A 21,403-nucleotide genomic window follows, 5' to 3' on the forward strand; every position below is an offset into this window, starting at 1 on the left:
CATTCTGTATTTTTCCACATTTAAAGTTCTTGAGATTATTCACAGCTCAGATAAGGAGGAAGTTCCTGTAGATACTTGATCTGAATGCAGTGTTCCTCCTCCCTGAGGAAGTGACCCCACACATGATGCATGCATAGGCAATAAAGTCACTTAGGTAGCCAGGGGAAGGACTGCAACTCACTCCTTCTGCTCTGAGTATGGACCATCTTCAAAACCAAACAGATGCAGCACAAAAATACCAGCTCAGGGCAAACAGCTGCAGGTTCCTGGACCCTGAGGTCACAAATGAAGGGGACATGAGGTGCAGACACCTTGCTGAGAAGCTTCTTTGTCTGAAGAAACCAAACCCTTTTTGGACTGCAGCGTGCTGCCCCTCTGCCATTGCTGGTGAGTTTGTTTGGGCTCAGAGGGACAGCAGTGTTGGCAGCTTGATAGGTTTTCCTGTCCTTCAGCCAAGAGAAATAAAGAACTGAAATGAGGGAGTAGGGAGGCAAGATGAGCTACTGTATTGCACTCTCAAATATCCTTGGGATACGTTTGATAAATATAACTTGACCGAAGCCTAAAAATGAAATGCTTGGCTGTAAGGAGACAGTCACAACATTTACATACTTCAGCTTGGGTAGAGAGCCTGGAATAGTGGTGGAGAACTTCCCCAAACCCAAAAAGACCAGACAGTATATTTGTTTATTTAGAGGTTTTCTGGTAGCACTTATGGCTATAATTATCTGATCTCTTTAGTTAGACCAAAGAATTATTCAGCATAAAACCTTCTGAATTGATAAATTGCCTTTCTGTTTAATGAAAAAACAGCTCAGAAACAAACAGCTAAAATGAGTTGGCCAGGCTCAAAGAAAGCCAGGGCCTTAACCATAATTACTTTCACACAGCCAGGGTGAGAAAACAATTTCAAGTAGCAATATAAACTTTTTTCGAGTATCTGCCAGGTTCTCACCCAGCTGGTAAAATTGGTTGACAGACAAAATAACAGTGAACATATTGCCTGCATTCTGCTCCATGCACTTGCTCCCACAACTTCCCAACAAGGTATGAGAGAATAAGATCAAACCTCACCATTAATACACCTTCAAAATACTGCATTTGAGGAATTTAAAGGCTTTATGTTGCAAACTGCATTAATGGTACAATTCCACAAGAACAAATATGGATGAGAACTTAATGAAATGGGCAAAGGGCAGAATTTTGAGTGGCACAGCTCATTTGAGAAGCAAATGCATAATGTGGAAAAAAGGCTCACACAAGGAACAAGGCTTAAAATATCTTTGCATTTACAGATATTTATGCCATATTTAACTGCTTTTGTGCATGAAACAATCTTAATTACAAAGGAGAGAAATTCCATAAACAAGGCTATTATGTCAATAACAATGTCTTTTTAAAGCAAGTCTCTAACTGAGCTATAAGGCTTGGAACATTGCTGTCTGGAGTTATAAAACCAAAAGTAATTACAAAGGCAAGCCTGCATCAGACAGTGGGTATTAGTGGAGTCAGGCCATGGCTGTGGGATAGCATTTACTCTGTGCTGTCTTCCCTTTTGGACATAACTGGTACAAACTTCTTTATTTTCTCAGTTGCAGTGCAGATGTCAGGAAGTTCACTCCGCTGGTGGACGTTTGCAGAGTGAATCACGGGGCACCACTTTCCATTTTGACAAAAACAACTGCTGCTCAAGTCAACGAGCTGCTGCTGATCGAATGGGTGGATGGAACTCCTGCAACTGCTGCCAAAAAGCCTCCACCAGCACAAGCAAGCTGTGTGTGCTGGCTTGGAGAACTGGGATTTATTTTTTCTTCCCTTTTCTTAAGAGAATACTCACGGTTTCATGTTCTTACTCAACACCTGAGGGGCTCAGCCTGTGGCTACCAGCTTTGACCTGCAACTGGAGAAAATGCTTGTTGCTGGAAGAGACTAGAATAATTAAACTGGGGGGAGAAGGGGGAAGGCAGATAATGTTCTATGGAACATGGAGTGCTATAGGAGACAAGAAAAACAGCTTCCTCTGGTGCCTATTGCCAAAATTTCAGAAGACCAGACAACAACTTGAGAATTTCCAAGGGAACAGCCACTGAGTCAGTCAAAAATAGAATTAGGAAACTGACTGTTTCAAAAGTAAGAGTCTGTCAGATGTGCCAGCATTTTTCAGTATTTCTGTCATTTCCGAGAAGAACACTCAAGAGTTAACACACATTTATCTACCAAAAATAAAAGCCAACCCACAGAAAAAGGCAAAATGAGAAAGGAAATCTATGTACCAAAGGAACATTCATCATATTTCATACACTTAAATGAAAATCACTGATCACTTTTGCACACATTTATGTGAAGTTTATTATTCTTTGCAGTTTTCAAATGTCTCTACTTCCTTAGGCATCATCAACAAACCAAGGACAGCCTTCCTGCAGTCACTCTGCTATTCAAAATGTGGATAAATCGAAACGTGCAAGAAAGGCAATACTCAGTGCTCTTCCCTGAAAGAGGAAGATAACACACTGTTCTTTTTTACTAACTGATTTTTTTTTATTTCACTGATTAAAAGAAAGAAAGACTTAAGGGAAAGGGAGCAACTTTCTATTTTATTATTCCTCGCTGTTAGTTTTCTGATATATAGGTTATAATGTGGCACTCATTAACAATTCATAGAGAATTACCATATTCAAGTAGCACAGCAAGTTTTTACTACCTAGCCAGGCAAAATACTGCACAACCCTACTTGCTCCCTTTACTTATTGTCCCAGAGGGATCTCATGCTGGAAAAGCTGGCATTTTATCACCTAACGGGAAAGGAATCCCAGAAGGTTCGACACTCCAAGGAACCCTGAACAGAAAAACATTCCATGAAATCACTGACAATGCAGAGCTGCACACCAAAATTAAGCACTGGAGAGGATGTGTGCTGGAGGCTGCCTTGGAATTAAAAACCCCAATCTGGAGCAATGTCCCACTGCTTTGAACTTCTTGGTGCGTTTCAGGGGGATGCAAACGAGAGACCTGAGGTATCGGCTTTGTTTCCGAGGGATTCACGCTGGAAGTGCCGACAGCCGGAGCGCGAGAGGAGCTGTGGGATCTGCCCAGACCCACACGGAGCATCACGGGGAGCCCAGCAGCAACCAAACCAGGACAAATTCACAGGGGGCACTCAGGAAGCACGAGGAGTTCAAGTCCCAGGAGAGGAAAAAGCCCTCTAACGCAGATCAGGATTTAAAAAAGAAGGCTCTTGGCAAGGTTTGATTCCCCACACAGCGATGCCTTGGAGTTCCCATCTCGTGTTTCCTCTCGGCGTCTTTTACAGACACTTGATCATTGCAGTGGCTTAATAACTCATCTATTTTACAGGTCAGCAAATGAAAACACCTAAATTACTGACCAAATATCACAAATTAGCAAGGGTCTACAGTGCCCATTGATTTTAACTCCCATATAAATCAGCAGTTTTGACAGACATGCACACTGTGATACAGAGGCACCCAGAATCTCAGCATAGAAATTTGGCTTTGATGATGTAATCAAATCCAGAAAAAAGGGAGAATCTAAATTGAAGTTCAACGATTCCTTTCTTCTAGACAGCTTGTATGAACAAACATGTCTGCTACCCCTTAAACTTTTAAATCAGCTTAGCAGACCTGAGAAATTGAACCATGCAGCTGAAATTTGAAGTGCCCAAACACGGAGATCCTCCCAGCGTTAACCACAATGCTACAGAAGAACCATTAAGAAACAAGTAGTGGTATAATGCAGGCAAATTCCATTCTGAGACCCAGGTTCTGCTTTCAAGACTTCTTAGGAAATTATTTCCTTGGATCTCTTGGTTGGCTAGCCTAATCACTTCAGATTTTAAACCCTCAGTGCAAATCTGGCATTCAATAAACCTTATAACTAAAATGAACTATAAGCATCTTTAAGCTCAGCAAAATAAATCCTGGTATGTGGCTCACATTGCCTACGAGGCAGGTAAGGACAAATATCAACACCATCAGCATGAGCTCATCCTGCAGGCACAATCTTCCCATCAAACGTGCTCAGTGCCACTCGTGCTGGCTCTGCTGTGCCAGTTGTCCCCACACACACAGAAAGTGGATGCAAATTGCTCCTCTCCTCAAGGTCTCACTTTCTTGTGCAGCACAGCCACACCAAACAGCTCATTACCAGAGCAGAAGCCCTCCCTCACCAAAAGGCCTAAATGCCAGAAGCAGGAGGCACAGGCAATGAAGTGGGAAAGCAGCAGGAATAGGTGCTCAGCTTTCCATGTTTCTATAAATGCAAGTGATAATTTAAAATCTCCAGCAGATATTAAAGTAGGAGGGCAATGAAGCAAGAGAACAGATTGCATGAAAAGGAAGAAGTGCCCTATGGAGTTTATGACCTGTTTACCATAAGTAAATAAATAAATGAAAGCAAAACAACCCCCTGAGGTGACAGAGTTTACATGAGGGACATCAGTGACTCTGTCACGTGGAAGCCGATAAAACAACTGTCATTGCAGAGCAAAGGATTGATTGGCCACACAACAGGAACTTGGGAAAGAAAGCAGATGTGAAAGAAGGGAAGAGGAAGATTTGGAAATCAGGACAGCAGGGAAGTCACTCTGAATATCTAACACCACTGCCCTGGTACACAGCAGCTGAAGGCCGAGAGGAAAAAGAAGGAGCAGTTTGAGAAAACCAAGAAAGAAGAAAACACACAAGCCAGTTCAGTTCTTTCTACTTCACATTGAATCACTCAGCAACTCTGCTGGCAGGTGGAATATCACAATTTTGCATCCTTCATTAGGGTTAATTAGTTCTCTTGGTGACAGTACTGAAAGAAAGGCCAAGTGTTGGCTCAGTCACAGGGGAGTGACATCTTCCCACTCCTGCAGGAGCCTGCTGTCCAAGGAAAGCCTCGGCTGTCCCTGCCTGTGTAACTGTCCTCTATTCCCTGGTCTGAGGACAGGCTCCAAACCAATCTTATTCCTTTCAGTTCCACTAATATGCACTGCTATTAAAATCAGAAATATGTTATTTTGTCCTCTTTGATCTCATCCAAACCGTGAAAACAACAGCCTAAGCATTTTGCCCTGCTGTATCTTGGGGAGCTGGAAACCTTTTACCAGAAAGAAACTCTTACAGCAGTTACCATGGTGACACTGGTAATAGATATTTAAAGGCAACTCACTCATAATCACATCTATTAGATATCAGGAGGCTTTAGTAAGAGAGGCACAAAAAGCTTGAAACCAGGGAGCCAACCAGGCTTGGTGATGGTATAAGAAATTTATGGGGAGGGATCTGCTTATCCCATCATTTAGCTGGACACAAAGGGCTGCTGTTCAAATCTGGAATGGCACTAAAGCTTGCAGAATAAACTATTTTTAGTTGGTCATTTAAGAAATGGTTCTGAAAGCCTCATTTCAATAGTGGTACTTCAATAAATCCTTTCAGAGTGGTCATTGCCAGAAATATAATAAATAGCTGTACCACAGTTCCATCCCCTATTAGAACCAGGCTGCTGGGAATCTCCTGGTCTGCCATCACTCGATGGAAACTCAAATCTGGATAAAGCTCTCTGAGTTGAAGAGGTATGTTTGGTCATATAAATGTTAAAGAATTTATTTCTTTAGGTTCTAGTCCACAGCTTTCCAATCCACTGGAGCACAACTAAGAGAATCTGCAGAATCAGATCTCCAGATAGGGAGCCACTTCACCAGGTTGCCTAAGCCTGTGTAAGAGTCATCAAATCAAGATCTCCTTCCTCTTTTTACTGCATATTTCCATGACAACTTTCCTGCAGTATCAACTTCTTTATACTGGAAAGGTCTCTCAAAGAGAATTTAGGCTTCTATAGCAACAGCAGAAAGCCCTGGGAGATGATGATGCCTGAAACTTTACCCGGATCTTTTTTTAGACCACACAAGTGTGTTTCAAATTCTATAGGTGAAAACAAAAGTATGTGTAATATTGGGCAAACTGTGAAGAGGAGAAGGAGTACCTTGCTGAAGTGGAACAAACACAACGAAACCACCTTACTTTCAAAAGGGGTGCAGACTTTGAGATCTAAAACATTAAGGAGAGCAGACAGGATCAAACACTCATCTTGAAAAGCCACATCCTGTTCCTTTTCTCTGAGTTACAGAGCACAGTCACAAGGAACAAGTCTGCTGATCCTAACAGGGGATTTTAGCCAAAGATCTCTCTCTGCAATCTATTTTATATTGGCCTAAAGCAGAAAAAACCCCCAAAAAAACCATGAGAAATCAGTGAGTCAGGATGTCTTTTGAGTTTTAACTCCAATATACCTGCCACCTACCTATGATCTAACCTTTTTTTTTAGTACTTTAGCTGTTTGCCATGGTAGTGACAGTATTCTCCAACACTGAAAGCTACCTTAGAAGAAAAAAAACCCAACTGCACTCTCAAACAAATAAATTTGTTAAACTCAAAAGCCAAGAAAAGTATAGAAGCTGAAGCAGCTTTCCTTCACCGATTTTAGATCTATTTCACAAAGCACTTCTCCAGTGTGCTTTCAAACCTAAAGTGTTTAAAGAAAAAAAGACAAAGCACTACATTCACAAGCTCAGAGTGAAGTAGGAAAGGATCACATTTAATGTATAGATGAAAATACCATAGGGTGGAAACAAAGCTCAGCAGGTCCCAGCACCTTTCCTTTTGCAGCCACTGGAAACCTCTTTGTACACAACAGGTGAGATCAGCAGGGTGACCACCTGTAAAGCAGCCACACGTTCTTCTGCTTGCGGTAATTGAAAGCTTTTCCTTTTGTCATTAAAATATCCACTAATTTATCTCCTCTTCTTCTCATTCACCCCTACATTATGACAGTTCTGATAAGGAAAAAAAGGTGGGAATGAGTGAAAAAGAATGGACTCTATTTAATTCTTGTTGACTTCCACCTTCAGCCACTTCCTGCCTTTCAGAAAAGACTTTGGAACTGGCAGTTTGACAAAATAAAGTTGAGGACTGTGAAATTTTAATTTTTTAATAGCACTGCTAGAGTGTCTTCAAAACCTGGGAACTCTAAAACTGAGACAATATGCAAAACCAGGATTTCTGACAAACCCCGCATTATTTCCAAGATTTACCCTGTCTGGAGAATACTGAAGTGTGGGAGTCACTGAGTCACTGTAAAGGTCAAGTGAAACGCAATTATTCAGTGTCGCCATGTGCTGCCCTCTGCTGAAAACAGACACCGAGCTCCTTGGAGCAGCACAAAAGCTCGGGATCATCTGCACCCCCTGCTGCCGTCACACTCAGCCGAATTCAAAATGTTTCATTTCATGGGGCTAGGCAGGGTTAAAAATAACCTAAGCTCTTGCACTGGACTGAACAGCTCCAGGAGAAAAGAGCGGCTTCAGGGACAGCAGCCAGGGACTGGAGAAGGAAGAGGATCGGACGCATAGGCTGCGCACTCTGCGGTCATGAAGGTTCACAGGCTTGTGAAAAAGAAACAGCTGAAAGTTTCATTTGAACAACTTGTTTATCAAAGATGTGTTGAACTCTCATATTCCCTCTCAAATCCTTAATCCTCCATCTGATTTCACCCACACGAAAAATCTGTTCAGGCAGATGAGATTATTCAAATAGGCACAAGAATTTGTTCGTATGTAGAACATGGAACAGCGTGAATGAGAAAAGGAGGAAACTATTAAATATCTAACGGGGGGGGGGAATAACACATAATTCCATACTAACATCTATAAATAAGTATATTTTATATAATCATATTTACAAAATATTTATTAAAATATTTTATTTACAAACAAATAGTAACTCAGTATTTTCTCCAAAACTCAGGAAAAAGGGAAAGAAAGTCAAAGCAATATTTCAACTATACATATAAACTCTCACTGCTGAAATTACCAATCCAGCATATATGGTTTTTCCCCTTAGGCCTTCGGAAATTAGGCTTTGCTGTGTGACTTCGAGATCAGCCCAGCAAGGTTATTTTGGATCAAGGAGAAGATTGAAATCTTAAGTTCAGGGTTCCTTAGGGAGATCATCCTGCCAGCAACCTCCCCTACCTTGTAAAGATCCTGCGGTAGTAGATTTAAATGAAGTGCTTTTTCACGGGTTTTGACCTTAAAAAAAAAAGGGGGGGGGGGAACACCCCTAAACAATCAATTTTAAAAACCCCAAGGACATAAAAAAAAGAGGGAATAGCAGCGGGCAGGTGGGCCCTGCTGGTGCAGCCAGTAGAGGGCAGTGGGATTTAGAGGAAAGTTGTTGAACTTCGTCTAGTGAAGTATTTGAAGTGATAAAACCATCCATTTAAATCTTTATTTGAACCTACCTACACTAAGACATAAGCAGGACAGAGAGCAAAGGACAAGAGTAAGAAAGAAAATGTATTACTTTGGGATCTCTAAAAAGCTGTGTTTCAGGATATCAGGAAAATTTCGTACCAACGCATCACGTATTCAAATTTTTAAGCAATTTTCAATTATTGAAATACAACAACTCCACGCATCCTATTGAAACCAACACGGCTGTTTCTCACGGGTTTAAAAACCTATGGGAACTTAAAAATAAAATAGAAAAACATCAAATAAGAAGAGAGGTATTTTTAAGGCAGACCTATCGTCACTTGTGAAGATGAAAACTGGTTCTAGTCCACAAGAACAAGAAAGTAAAACAGGTGAAGAAAAAAGCAACACAAGCAAGGAATGTAGATTTTTAATGCGCACTGTGCCTTGGTTACCAAAGGGAAAAGCAACATTTCTCACCTTATCACCAAACACTACAAGTTTTCCAGAGCCAAGGCTCCTGCACGATTTGACACGAGCCAAGTTTGCCTTTTGCGACGGAAAACCCGACTGTGGATATTGTCAGAGCCCTTTTGAGCTACGCACGTCCTGAAGGAACACCGCTGCTCTACGCCAGAGGACAGCGAGCTCTCCCCAGGGAGGCAGCCGGGGATGAGCCGCTGCTCCGCTGTGTCCGCCCGGCCCGTGGCACAGCGGGGACACCTGCGCCAGCCTCGGGTGCCCTGGGCTGTCCGGAGCTGCGGGCACGACCCGCCCGTCCTCCCGCTGCCCTCAGAGCCCCGCGGGGGCTGCGCCTGCCGGGCTCGGCTCCGGCGAGACGCTGCGGGCACAGAGCAGCGCCCGTGCGGGACCTGTTGCCCTCAGACACCGGCGCGGGGCCGGAGTCAGCCGTGGGGAGGCTGCGGGGACACGGCGGCGACACCGCGACACATCAGAGCTTCCCGCTCCCTCCTCGCACCTCAGCCAGGGCACAGGGACTCGGTCCCGCACTGCGGCACCTCGGCGCTCCCCCAGCACGGGGCTGGCCCGCGCGAGGCTGCCGGTTCTCCCCAGCCCAGCCGGTCCCCCCGCGCTGCCCCTCGCCTGCCGGCGCTCACCTGCAGCCGCCGCTGCCGCCGCGCTCGGGGATGCTGCGCAGCCGGAGCTCTCACCTCACCTGCACCGGCCGCACCGGCCGCCAGGGGGCTGGCGCACGGCACGCCGGGTAATGTAGTCCCCGGGCTACTCGGGACGGCCAATCCACGCTACGCGCCGCGGAGCATGCCGGGAGCGGTAGTTCTCCCCGACGGCGCCGCCGCGAGGCATTCTAGGAGATGTAGTCACAGCGCGGCGGTGCGCGGCCGGCGCCTCGCCGCCGCGGAACTACAACTCCCGTGCCCTCCCGCCGCGGCAGCTGGAGCGGGCCCGGACGCGGCGCCGAGCGGCTGTGGGTGTGCGAGCCCGGCATGGCGGCCCCACCGCCTTCAGCCCCGGGAGAGCCGGCGCCGCCGCCGCCGCCGCTGCAGTACAGCCTCCTGCTGCAGCACCTCGTGGGCGACAAGCGGCAGCCCCGCGTCTGGGACCCCGCCGCCCTCGGCGGCATCCCCTGCCCGCCCAAGAGCGAGGAGCAGAAGATGGTGGAGCGGGTCATGGAGAGTTGCCCCTTCAAGGCGGCGCTGGCTTGCGTGGGAGGTGCGGCGGCTGGAAGGACGGGGCAGGCAGCTGTGGGGTGGTTCGGGGGTCCCTCTGGAGTCGGGAAAGGGGCGGATGGAGGAGAGGCTGCAGCCCCCGTGTTTGATTTTCCTTCTAAGCCTCCTCCGGTGCCTGTGACGTGTCCCAGGGAGCGATCTCTGTCTGCCTTCCTTGGAGAGGCACAGGTGCTCATGGCCTTTCCTCAGCACAGCACAGGCTGTCACAAGTGTCCATAGTACCAAGCGATTCCTGCCCCTGTCACGGTGCAGCGCTCACAGGCAGCGGGACGGGAGCAGAGCCGCTTCATTGCCTTCAGGGAATGTGCTGCTCCAATCCAGCCAAGTTCATTTCATATTGTTTATCTTTTGCAGGATTTGTTCTGGGAGGTGCATTTGGTATCTTCACAGCTGGTATTGACACCAACGTGGGGTTTGATCCCAAGGATCCCTATCGCACTCCCACGGCTAAAGAGGTGCTCAAGGACATGGGGCAGCGAGGCATCTCCTACGCCAAGAACTTTGCCATCGTGGGTGCCATGTTCTCCTGCACAGAATGCGTGGTAGAGTCGGTGAGTGGAAACCTCTCAACCATTAAGAAATGTTTTCTTGTACTCTTTAAAAATCTTTTACTAGATGCAAGTAAGTACGTATATCCCCTTTGCAATAGGGCAGTGGAATAGGCTACTTTGTTCTTTTTTGGCCAGCAAAGCTTTTCAGCTTTGGGATCTGTCTTCAGAGCTGCTGTTCTCTGACAGAATGAAGATCTCTTTTGCAATAGCAAAGTCCTTTTCACTTTAAGTCCTGAATGTATTGGCAAGCAGAGGCATTACTTTTTAAAACCCTAGCTACAAGTGCTTGTGTAAAACGTCAAACTGTGAGTTGCAACATGGCAAAAGTTCCACATGCAGAAAGGGATCGTTTGATGAAAGTTCTTGAGTAACAGGCCAGTTTTCATCTGTCCCCTACAGCCAGAAATGACCTTGTGCAGCTCAGTGGTAAATCTATCATCTGCTTTTTTAAAATAGGAAAATTACCCTGTTATGAATTTGAGTCCTGCCTTTTAATTGAAAGTCACAATTACTTCTTAACTCATCTAGAAGAAAAGTGCATCTGCTTGCACAATGGAGCAGAACAAAGAGATCTCTGCACTGGTGAAAATCCAGTGTGTCCTGGCTATGGAAATAGTCCATCTTTGTCAGCAGGTGCTGTGACTCTCACCTGGGCCAAGGACCAGCTGCATGGCTGGGCTCAGGGCTGCTCTCATGTAGTTATTGCCCTTTTAAACTCAGGGCTGTGTTCTGGGGGCTGTGCTGGCTCACCTGAGGATCCTTCCCACAGCACTGCATTGCACCATATGGTTTTGTCTTACCTCTCCCACTTACCTGCTCCTTCCTCTCCTCCTGGCCCTGCAAGTTTGGGAGTGCAGGGCCATCTGCTGAGAGCAGAGGGAAGAACATCCTCAGCTGAGAAGGGGATAGAAGGTCGTTGCTGTTAGCACAGATACTGAGTGGTTATTCCGTGTTTACTTGTTGACTCTGATTTCCAATTCCACAGTATCGTGGGAAGTCAGACTGGAAGAACAGCGTTATCAGTGGCTGCATCACGGGAGGAGCCATCGGCTTCAGAGGTTGGTGGTGCCTGCTGGGAACTGTTTCTGTGGTAACTGTGATAAACCTTGAATTTGGTTATGCAGCACACAATGTTCTTAGAGGAACACACACTGCAAACCTCTTTGCATGGGGTTGTGGTGAATGTGAGAGCCCGCTTCAGACTGGCAGAACTGCACCCTCGCTTTCCTGTCAGCTCCAAGGATGAGTGTGGATAAGGAAGGGTTGGTCTACAAGACAGTGAGATTGGAGGAAAATCAGCAAAATTCACTTGAAAGAAAAATCAGATGGTGGTGGCTGTCCACACTCTTCTGTGGTGTCATGGGAGAGAGCCAAAAATACAGAGCAACTGAGAAGCTCTTGTGTTAGCAGAGGTCTACTTAGCTCTACCATTTCACTGTCTCTGCTACTCTCCTTTGAAATTAGGACTAAAGAACTCTACTTTCTTCTTTTGTACCATGTGTAAAATGCTTTTCTCCTTTCTCATGTATCAGTTCAAACAGACAATTCTACTTACATGTGAAAGAGAAGGAGCACGGGGGTTTTGGTCCAGCAGCACTAGTGGGGACTTTCCTTTAGTGATAACAGCATCTGGGAAAATCCCCAAGTAGGAGAGAGCTGCTCTGCTCATCAGAAATATCAAATTTCTCTCACCTCTCCTTAAGAAAAAAACTTGTCCATGGAGCATAAAAGAAAAGAAAGCTCTTGCAAGTGCATCTAATTGAGCTTGTTAAGTTGTGTCTGTCCTCGACCTAATCCTCTTAGAGTTGTCAGAGCAGTGGCTGCTCTTCCTATCCCTCCCTAGTCCCACCAAGCCACTTGTAGGGCTCAGATCAGAGCACACTGAAATCAGCAGTGGCCACTGGAGGGTTCTCTTCTGTCCCGTGGGTGAGGCTGAGGACACAGCACCCAGAGAGCAAATCCTGCTGGCCCTGCCGAGGGTTGTACATCAAGCAGTGGCAGTGCCAGAGTTCCCTGGGAGGGCACTGCCAGGTTCCTGCTGGTGTGAGCTCTTTGAGCCAGCACAAGTTAGTGGGAAAAAGAATTAATTTCCTACTTTGTCTCATTGTTTCCCACCCTTGCCTTGCAGCTGGGTTGAAGGCCGGGGTGATCGGCTGCGGAGGGTTCGCCGCTTTCTCCGCTGCGGTCGATTACTACCTCCGGTAACAGCCGGATCCCTCGGGAGCAACATTCCCTGCTGCTGTGCTGCTGCTGAGAGCCTGCATCACGGCACAACCATCAGGCTTACCTTTCCACTGCCTCTGGAGTCCTGAGCGGAGCGGCGCTGGCCGCTTTCTGAATGACTAACAGCAATCTGGCTCCGAGCCCTGGCAAGCTGCTCCAGGCAGGCTTGTGGGAGCACGGGAGGATGGAGCCAGGCACAGAGCAGCATCTCCAGGACGGATCAGCTGACTGTCAGTTTCCAGGAAACACGCCTGGACTCTGAGCTCTTTCGATCCTTTGGGGCTGATTTTGATTAAGTCTGTTGCTGGCATCAAAAGAAGGCAGGAGGACAATCTTCAAAGAGAAATGCACCGATTTAGGTTACCACATATTTGAAGGTGCTGCAAGTGTTCTAACAGTCACCAGTTTGCAGCTTGCTACTTTGTTGGGGAGAGGTAAGATTCTGTGGAGAAATAAGTTTGTTCCAGGCTTTTCTTAAAATACCATCTGAAGACAAACCACCATCTGTACAACTTGTCTTATTTCAAGTACAGAGATGAGCGCCAGATTTCTTTACCATGTTTTAAAGGGAAAAGCAGAAAGGAATCCTTAGCCTTAGAGCTGTGTGGTTACTGGCAGATGAACAAAACAGTTTTAAGGGAAAAAGAGGTTGCTGCTGAAGTATAATTCTCTGTAGCCACTTGGCTAGCCTGATGTAACCTCACTGTGGGAGTACAAAAAATCCTGCTACTGCTTTAACTGCCCCAGGCTCACCCCATTAGTTCCAGCAGTTGGATATGAGACTTAGAAAGCAGAGTTGTGAAAATAAACCAGTGTTTGACAGATAACTGGGCATTCACTCAGCACACAGCCTGCTTCCCATCATGTCCCTGTGCCACCACAGTGCCCCGGCGTTACACAGGGGCAAGTGAAGTGTTATTTCTGCACTACATTGGTGCTGAAATCAACACATCTGTTTGTTAGCTCAAGGAGCTGCTGCATCTTCGATCGCTGTTCCTATCTGCCCTCCTGCTCTTCTAACCAAGCTCTGTTCTCAGACCTCAGAGGCTCATTTTTAACCTTCATTGAACCATTCCATAAAGGCAAGCACTCCCTCTCATCTCTTTGAGGCAGTGGGATTTCAGATGCAGTGCACACACCCAATAGGGGTTCTCCCACCCACCTCCCCTCCTTTGCGTTCCCAGTTTGACATCCCAGAACAGTGACAGCCCTTGTTTACCTGGAAGAGCAGTACTAGCAGTGTGTTTTGGCTGATAGGGTGGTCACTGGTCAGTTTGGAGGCACGCTGGCTCCCATTCCCACATGGAAAAAAGTGGGGAGACAGCACCATGTGATCTATCAGAAGAGGTTTCCAGATCTCCTGATGTCCCTTGCTGTGCCTGTTCAGTATCCTCAGGCCAGAAGCTGTGCAAGTCAGCTGAATTTTAAGCTTGAGTAATTCTAGGCTGATTAAACAGGCTGGCTCCAGACAGTCCAGGTTTTTTTCCTCCAAAATGCAAGGATGTAGCCCAAACCATAAGTCTCTTCAAAGATTGCCTGGCACAACGCCTGTGCTTATACCACTGGCTTGAAGTGCAACTAGCAAGAATTCCACGACAGAAAGAGAGGAAGCTGTTCTGCCAAGGTGATCAGTTAGTGCAAACAGCAACACCACAGGGCTTCTTTTGTGCAAATATCGGGGCTTTGCATTTTTATTAACATTTTTTTTTCTCCTCACGAGGTTTTACAGCCATTTAAAGTTTATAATCTACAGAAATTGAAACAGAACACAAACAAAAATATATCCTTAACAACTTTTGAAAGTCAAATATTAATTAACAGTTCTATTCTACCTGTAGCTGCAAGAGTCCACCCCCCTCTTTTCCTTCCTGTAGGGACAAGCAGAAGCCAGTCATGGGGTCAGCCACAGCCTGTTGTGCTGGGCTGTGGGGACCGGGCCTCCAGCCACCGTCGTGGGGGGAGATTTGGCTGTACAGAGTCTCCATCTGGAATGACAGTGTCGTGGACAGAGACTTGGACACATGTAACAAATCAGACACACACAGGGGTCTGTTGTGCAGTCAGATCTAAAGCTCGGCCTCCTTACTGGGTCCAGGGCCAAGACAGACGCCTGGTTATTTTCTGCAATGCTGTTTCCCTTCTGTTTAGCTGGTAGTCAAGAGGAGCAGGGTCTGGAGTGTGAGCCCTTTGGAGGGGGACTGAGACCGCCCCTCCTTGGTTGCTTTGCTGGTGCAGGGCTGGCAGGTGCTGCCTTCCCCAGGGAGGTGGCTGAGGACATACCTGGTGCATCGGTGGCCGGGCTCTACCTGGAACAGTCCATAGTTGGGAGGGTAAAGGCAACGCTGCTGTGAGGGACACGCTTGGTCACTTCTCATCCATCTCTGTTTGGCACAGGAGAGTGCAGGGCCAACGCAGTTCGGGAGGTGGGGGGCTGTTCCCACAAGAACACGGACTCCGCTCACAGAGCGAAAGGTTTCGTGTCCCAACAGGTACCAACACCTACGTGGGAGTGTGGAGGATGCCTGGGGAACCGGGGACTCGGGCAGCCTGTCCTGCCTTGGGACATGGCGTGGTAACTCCAGCCATCAGCTTGGGAGGGGTCAAGGACTGGAGCCACTAAGAAACAGACCTGAGCTGGCCGGGCACGGCTAATCCAGCAGCAACCGCTTTGGGAGAAAGACAGAACGAAGCATTTCTGCCTTCAATCATGAGGGCCATGAAGGCTTTCCTCCTCCCATCCTTCTGTGCTGGTTCCCAGGCTGGGTGACCATCCAGCTGCTGCAGAGCACTTGCCTCTGGCAGACAGGCTGCCACCGAGGCAGGGCCATGTGCTGCCATGTGCCCAGTGCAGCAGAGAAGGCCAAGGAGGGACAAAACCCCTCCTTGTCCCCATGGCCATGGCAGGAATGCTGGTGCCCTGGCAGGCTCTGCCATGGGGTGCATGGCAGTGCTGGGCTGGCAGGGGTGTGAGTACCTCACCATGGCAGAGAGAACTGTACAGCAGGGACCTCCCCACCAAATTTCCAAACTGGGGAAATTTGGGACCCCATCAGTGCCAGAGTAGATGTGGGGTCAGCCCATGGTGATGGAAGCAGACCTGCCTGGCTGGCCGTCCCTTCAGCCTGCTGTGGATCAGGACCAGCACAGCACCTCTGGGTCCAGCCTTGTGTGAGGGGTTACCCCAAAACGCTACTCGGAGGCGAAATCCAGCAAGGGGAGGAACCGCCACGCCACACACACACAGGCAAAGCACAGGGCTGGGGCTGGAGAGGGGACTGGCCTGAAAACACCCAGAAGAGCCATGGCAGGGAGGAAGCAGCTCCTCTGCTCTCGTGGACGCGGGTTTGCTCGGGCCAGAGCAGGATCCAGGCACAGGGTCCAATGTTTGCACAGGCAGCGAAGCCAAAGCAGAGCTGGTCGTCACCGTCACCGGGGAGGGAGGCCCACGAGCTGCCGGCCTTGGAGCGAGCCGGTGCTGCACATGCAGGCGTGGGCAGGGGAGCTGGGCAGCAAACAGGCACTCGTGGGGCACTGCAGGCTTCAGGCGAGGGGTGCCTGGTAGGAGTGAGTGGGTGGAAAGGAGTCCAGGAGAAAACTAGCCAAGGGGGAAGCCTGTGTCCACAGCCCTTGTCAGTCACTACCTCTTCCGTTGAGCAAATATACATAAAAACAATTCTTGAACACAAGAAGGGACATAAGACACGACTACTTTACAGAGAGGGCCTGGCACCTGGTGGGACCGGGCCACTGGAACGCGATTGTACAGGAGCTGCAGGCGGCACCGTCCTGGGTCTGGGCTGGTCTCCCTGGGGGGCTGTGATCCAGTCCGTGTCCCCCAGCAGGGAGCTGGAGTGTTTGCAGCTGGTGCCTTCTGCCTGCAGGCTACACGTCCGTGGAGAAGTAAAGTGTGTTGCGTTTCAGCTCGGTGAAGGAGATGGGAGGATGCTGCAGGTAGTAGAGAAGGACCTGGACCTGTAGAAGGCAAATGGGGGGTGTTACTCCAGAAAGGGAAAGAAAGAGCTTTCCCTTTCTGGAGTAACAGCTTGTAAAGCCACCTCCCAGCTTGTCCCATCCAGCAAAGAGTAACAAATCTACCCAGACAGGCAGGTGAACCCCTCCATTACCCAGCTCTTACCTGAGCCATCACATCGTGGGACCAGATGTCAGAGGCCAAGGTGAGGTGTGCCTTGCTCTCCCCCTCTGAGGGTCTCAGCAGTGTTGGCCCAAAGACTGTGGCCAGATTGTGGAGAGACATTTTGTTGATAGGCTCCTTTTCAGCCACCCTGTGGGGTACAGGGAGAAAGGCAGTGTCAGCCCCTAACGCTGTTCAGGAGCGGGGCAGCAATGGGGTGAAGTGGGGGGCAAGGGCTGCTCTCCCTTCTCCCAGCAGCAGCACGGCACCTCCAGCTTTCCACTGCCCTTTGCAGCCCTCAGAAAACCCAGGTGCAGGGCAGGGAGCTCTGCCCCCTTCACGGCCTCTGCTGGAGCCGCCGGGCCTGGCCGGGAGCCCTGGGTGTGATGTGGCAGCAACCAAGCCCTCGCTCACTTCTGAGCTGCAGGACCTCCACCCTTCCCGAGCCTGCAGGGTATGGGGAGCTCTGCACCAGCCCGTGCCCCCTGCACCCACTCCCCTCGAGGCTCCCTGCCCCGACAACCCTGTGGGAGCCCTGCCAGCACCGAGGGAACCAGGACCACAACATTGCCATGTTAGGAGGCAGCTGTGCTCCCCAGCACAGGCTGCTCGCTTGAGCCCCGGCCAGGGGAGCAGATGTGGGAACTGGCTGTGCCCAGTTCTCAGGATGGAAATGGATTTTTCCTTCTCCATCCCCCAGCATCAATCACTTTTTCTGTTTGGTTTTAGCCAAACCAGAGGAACAAAAAAAAAGTTTCATGATGCAAGTAACATGAGCTGTGAGCCCCAGTCCCAAGCTCTGGCCAGGCTCTGTGTGCTGCTCTGCTGCCCTCCCACAGCCCTGTGCCTTCCACGGGTTTTGGGCCCCCCAGAGAGCCCCAGTCCATAAGTCCCCAGGTTCAGATGTGCCTCATGTGGGCCAAGACAAAGCCTGTCAAACCACACACTGCTGCACTCACTCTGGGACAGGTGACACGGGGTGTCACCTGCAGCTCTGGGACACGTCCACAGAGCTGACTATCCTCGGTTCTTGGCCACCCGCTGCTGACAAGTGACAGGCATTGTTGCACCTTGTTTTGCAAGGGCTACTGCTGGACTGGTGGGGAGGGACACAGAGCTGTTTTCCTGCTAAGGGGGACACTGCACAGCTCCCAGTTGATTCCCATCCTGTGCCGAGGCCAGCTGCTCCCTGCAGAGCTCATCCAACCAGCTGCACGCAGGCTGCAGCAGCCAAGAGTTCCATGTTTCCAGAGGTCGTGTGCTCCCTGCAGAGCTGACCCGGATCACTGGCCAGGCACGGCACAGACCCTCCTGGTACCATGGCCAGTGGTCCTGGGACACCAGGAGCTACTCTGGAGGGGCAGAATGGCTCCAGGATCCCCCCAGCATCCCACAGGGCCCAAGGAGAGGAGATGTGGAAAGCCAACACCAACATCAGTTGAAGGGTCTGAACAAGCTGCAGCCTGGCAGGACCCTGGGGAATGTGCCAGAGCCCAGGGAGACAGGGCAAGTGGGACACACCTGGAGCTCTACCCTCTTGGAATGCCTGGGAAAGGACCCCTCTGTGCTGCCCAACACCGAGCTGCTGTTGCTGGCCCTGGCTGCTGCCCACAGCCCTGCTCTGCACCAGCACAGCACCATCTGCCTCCAGTCTGGGATCAGCCTGCAGCTGTGCAGGCACCACAGGAATCAAACAGCAGCTCTAACTCCATTCATGTCCCATCCCCACAGCAAAGCAGTGAGACAGACCCATCCTGCACCTCCCAACCACCCCAGGCAGCCCCTGAGCCATTACCTTTTCAAGTGCTCCAGCAGGAAGAGGAAGGTGATGAGGTTGGGGTCAGGCAGCGAGCGGAGAAGGTGCATCATGCAGTTCTCCTTGGCAGCAGGATCCGAGAGGGCTGGAGGCAAGGAGAGAGAGGGCTCAGGTCAGGATCTGGTGCAGCAGCAGGACCCACCATGGCCAGATATCTCCTGGCAGCCAGTGTGTGAGCACTGGGGAGCAGCACCACGAGCTCTGAGCTGGCCTGGAGCTGGCAAGAACAGCCAGGACCGAGTGGGCTGAGCTGGGAAGGACCCTTGGGAGTCTCCCATCCCAGAGCAGGCGATGCCAAACAAAGTTTGTGCATCAACACCTTCCCCATCCCCAAGTCCTTACCTATTCCCTCCATGAAGGCGGGGTAGAGTCTGTCAGTGAGGAGGGGCTCGGGCAGCTCACGGAAGTACAGCTTCAACGTGCCAGCGATGGCATTGATGTCCATGTCACTCAGCATCACCAGGATGTCCTTGTTATCTGTCCAGAGAGCACCCACATGTGAAGCCTCCTGCCCTCCTTCCCCTCTGGGTCTCTACCCTCTGTGTCACTGCAGCTATCCAGACAGGCTGCCAGCTGGAGGGCAAGGACAGCACTGCTGGGATCACAGCCCCATTAGCCAGGCTGAGGCTGGGAAAAGCCGAGTGGTTCCCGCCTGGCTGGGCAACAGGACGTGGAACGATTTGCAAATGCATTTGCAACGTTTCCCTGACTCAGTGTCTCCCAGGAGCCAGCTAGGAGCGGCGGCAGCTCAGAGGCATCGAGGCACAAACAGGGCTGGGATCTCTGGGTGTTTCTGTCCCTCCTCACCCCCAGCCCCTCCCTGGACACAGCAGCTCATCTGTGCAGTGCAATAACCAAACCCTGGCCTTGCAGAGGGCTGGGGGGTCTCGGTGCCTGTGAACCCTCCCATGGGAACATCAAGCTCCCCCAGGACACTCACTCGCATCAAAGACAGCTTTCAACGCCTGGATGTCAGTGGCGACTCCAGAGATCCTGTAGATGCCGACCTCCTCGATGCCCCTCTTCTCCACCTCCTCGATGCACTGGCGCACGATGTAAGGCACCTTGGAGCGCTCACGCCTGGCTCGGGGAGAGGAGCCCTCAGCAAAGATTCCCAGGGGCAAACCCTGCAAACCCCGGGCCAGCAGCAGGATGGGCATGCAGGTGGGAAGGATGGGGATGGTGAAGGGAACGGGCAGGTCCCCAGCAAAGGCCAAGCTCCCCGGTGTTGGCGGGAGCAAGGGGACTCAGTGCAACCCCACACCCACAGAGCACATCAGCCCCCACAGCCCTGCGCTTACTTTGTCACAACGCTGATCTTGACCCCGAAGACACCAGTCTGCTTTTTGGATGGGGTCCTCTTCAGGCTCATGTCCCTGCTTGTGAACTTCATGGAGAACTCCACCTTGATCTGTGGGAGACAGGGGGTGAGTCCTGGCTGGCCTGAAGGCAAGAAGGGGCTGCCTTCACAGCGAGGGGCTGTGGGTCCCCCGGCCCTGCTTACCCCATTCATCTCAATCACGTCCATGTGCCAGTTTTTTGTCTGCACGGCCTGTGGGTCCAGCTGTGGGGAGAGATGGTCTGTGATTTCTGTGGGGACACAGCCCCATGCCAGGCCCGCTGTCATCCCAACCTGGTGGCCCCCAAAGCCCCTGATCTGCAGATGGTGTAGGGCACAGGACATGCTTTTCCTAGGCAATGTGCTGCTCATGACCCGAGGATGGAGAGGTTCGTTCCCCTTTGGGGTCTGGGGTCACTCTGGCTGTGCCCTGAAGCCAGATGGGCTCAGCCCCCCTGTCCTGCCCTCTCCCCAGAGCCCCTGCAAGGCAGTGCTTTAACCTACACCCGAGAAGCAAGAAACTTCCAAGAAATTAGGACTATTTCTGGCGGCAGATTGATGAAACAGAACTAGGGCAGCGTTTTCCATGCAGAAAAACAACATCTCCCCATAGCCAAGGCTATTTATAACCCCTGGGAATGACAGGCTCTGCTATTTCTGGCTTTGGGGCTAGCGGGGGACTCGGTGACGCTGCCCCGGCGCCCGGGTGCCGCGGTGAGGTGCTGGCATTCCCAAGGCCCCGGCACGTGCCGTGGTGGGTTCCGGGCTCCAGGGCTGGGCAGAGGCGGGTGCAGTTGCCTTTTGGGGCTTTTTGGTCCCCAGCTGGTGGTATCGATCCGGCCCCATTGATCCGTGTAATGCACGGGGCGGGCAGCCAGGCACTAATGTCCCCTTGGGGAAGGGGAGGGGATGTGGGAGCTGGTGGGGGCTCCCAGGGCTGGGGACATGCAGCTGCCAGGCCACACTTGCGCCAGGCACGCGGGGTCACTCCGCAAGGACACGGGAGTTTCCTGCAGCTGCTGGGTCAGGAGATGCTCTGGGCGAGTGTAAAGATGTCCAGAGCTGCTGCTCCAGCCACGGAGCTGCTGTTCCCCTGCCCATAAAGTCACTGCATGTCATGATGGGGGGCACTCTGGGGTCCCTCATGTCCCTTCTTGCACACCAAGACCTCACAGTCCCACGGACAGGCTCGAGCTGCCCTGGCTCTTGGCACAGACCCAGCACGGTGGCATTGCCACATGCCCAGCCCTGTGTCACAGTGAGCCCGAGCTGCTCCTCAGCCATGGGAAAATTGTAGTCCCCAGCAAGACAGAAATGCTGCTGTCTCCAGCACAGCCCAGGAATGGCTCCTGACATGGAGCCCTCCCTGATGCTCCAGC

General features: G+C 50.5%; 3 protein-coding genes and 1 long non-coding RNA gene across 7 annotated transcripts in view; 2 read left to right on the top strand and 2 right to left on the bottom strand.

The window, feature by feature from the left end:
- Positions 1-9,445, bottom strand: part of SPECC1 (sperm antigen with calponin homology and coiled-coil domains 1) — an 87,818-nt gene extending 78,373 nt beyond the window's left edge. Inside the window, exon 1 of the mRNA XM_048324532.1 lies at positions 9,373-9,445. The gene's annotated coding sequence lies outside the window, so the exon portion shown is untranslated. The remainder of the gene's footprint in view (positions 1-9,372) is intronic.
- Positions 169-5,018, top strand: LOC125336221. The gene is made up of 2 exons (XR_007207703.1): positions 169-387; positions 1,593-5,018. It is a non-coding gene; the product is annotated as an uncharacterized LOC125336221 (long non-coding RNA).
- A 225-nt stretch (positions 9,446-9,670) lies between the features above and the next one.
- Positions 9,671-13,237, top strand: TIMM22 (translocase of inner mitochondrial membrane 22). The gene is made up of 4 exons (XM_048324541.1): positions 9,671-9,946; positions 10,318-10,514; positions 11,500-11,572; positions 12,643-13,237. The coding sequence occupies exons 1-4, from the start codon at positions 9,721-9,723 to the stop codon at positions 12,717-12,719; spliced, it is 573 nt and encodes a 190-aa protein (XP_048180498.1). The 5' UTR covers positions 9,671-9,720; the 3' UTR covers positions 12,720-13,237.
- A 1,159-nt stretch (positions 13,238-14,396) lies between these two features.
- ABR (ABR activator of RhoGEF and GTPase) overlaps positions 14,397-21,403 on the bottom strand; it is a 38,147-nt gene continuing 31,140 nt past the window's right edge. For all 4 annotated transcript variants that reach the window (XM_048324537.1, XM_048324538.1, XM_048324539.1 and 1 more), the window contains 7 exons: positions 20,190-20,249; positions 19,987-20,096; positions 19,626-19,765; positions 19,028-19,162; positions 18,665-18,770; positions 16,873-17,020; positions 14,397-16,709 (listed from right to left, as the gene is read on the bottom strand). In XM_048324537.1, coding sequence (XP_048180494.1) covers positions 16,620-16,709; positions 16,873-17,020; positions 18,665-18,770; positions 19,028-19,162; positions 19,626-19,765; positions 19,987-20,096; positions 20,190-20,249 — 789 coding nt within the window. In that variant the 3' untranslated portion in view covers positions 14,397-16,619. The remainder of the gene's footprint in view (positions 16,710-16,872; positions 17,021-18,664; positions 18,771-19,027; positions 19,163-19,625; positions 19,766-19,986; positions 20,097-20,189; positions 20,250-21,403) is intronic.

Source organism: Corvus hawaiiensis, chromosome 20 (assembly GCF_020740725.1).
Source record: "Corvus hawaiiensis isolate bCorHaw1 chromosome 20, bCorHaw1.pri.cur, whole genome shotgun sequence".
NCBI lineage: Eukaryota > Metazoa > Chordata > Aves > Passeriformes > Corvidae > Corvus > Corvus hawaiiensis.

Bases quoted from the DNA above. Each gene is read 5' to 3' on its own strand.
- TIMM22 (XM_048324541.1), top strand. From the start codon at position 9,721: ATGGCGGCCCCACCGCCTTCAGCCCCGGGAGAGCCGGCGCCGCCGCCG. The intron at 9,947-10,317 runs GTGCGGCGGCTG...TATCTTTTGCAG, and splicing joins GGCGCTGGCTTGCGTGGGAG to GATTTGTTCTGGGAGGTGCA. The intron at 10,515-11,499 runs GTGAGTGGAAAC...CCAATTCCACAG, and splicing joins CAGAATGCGTGGTAGAGTCG to TATCGTGGGAAGTCAGACTG.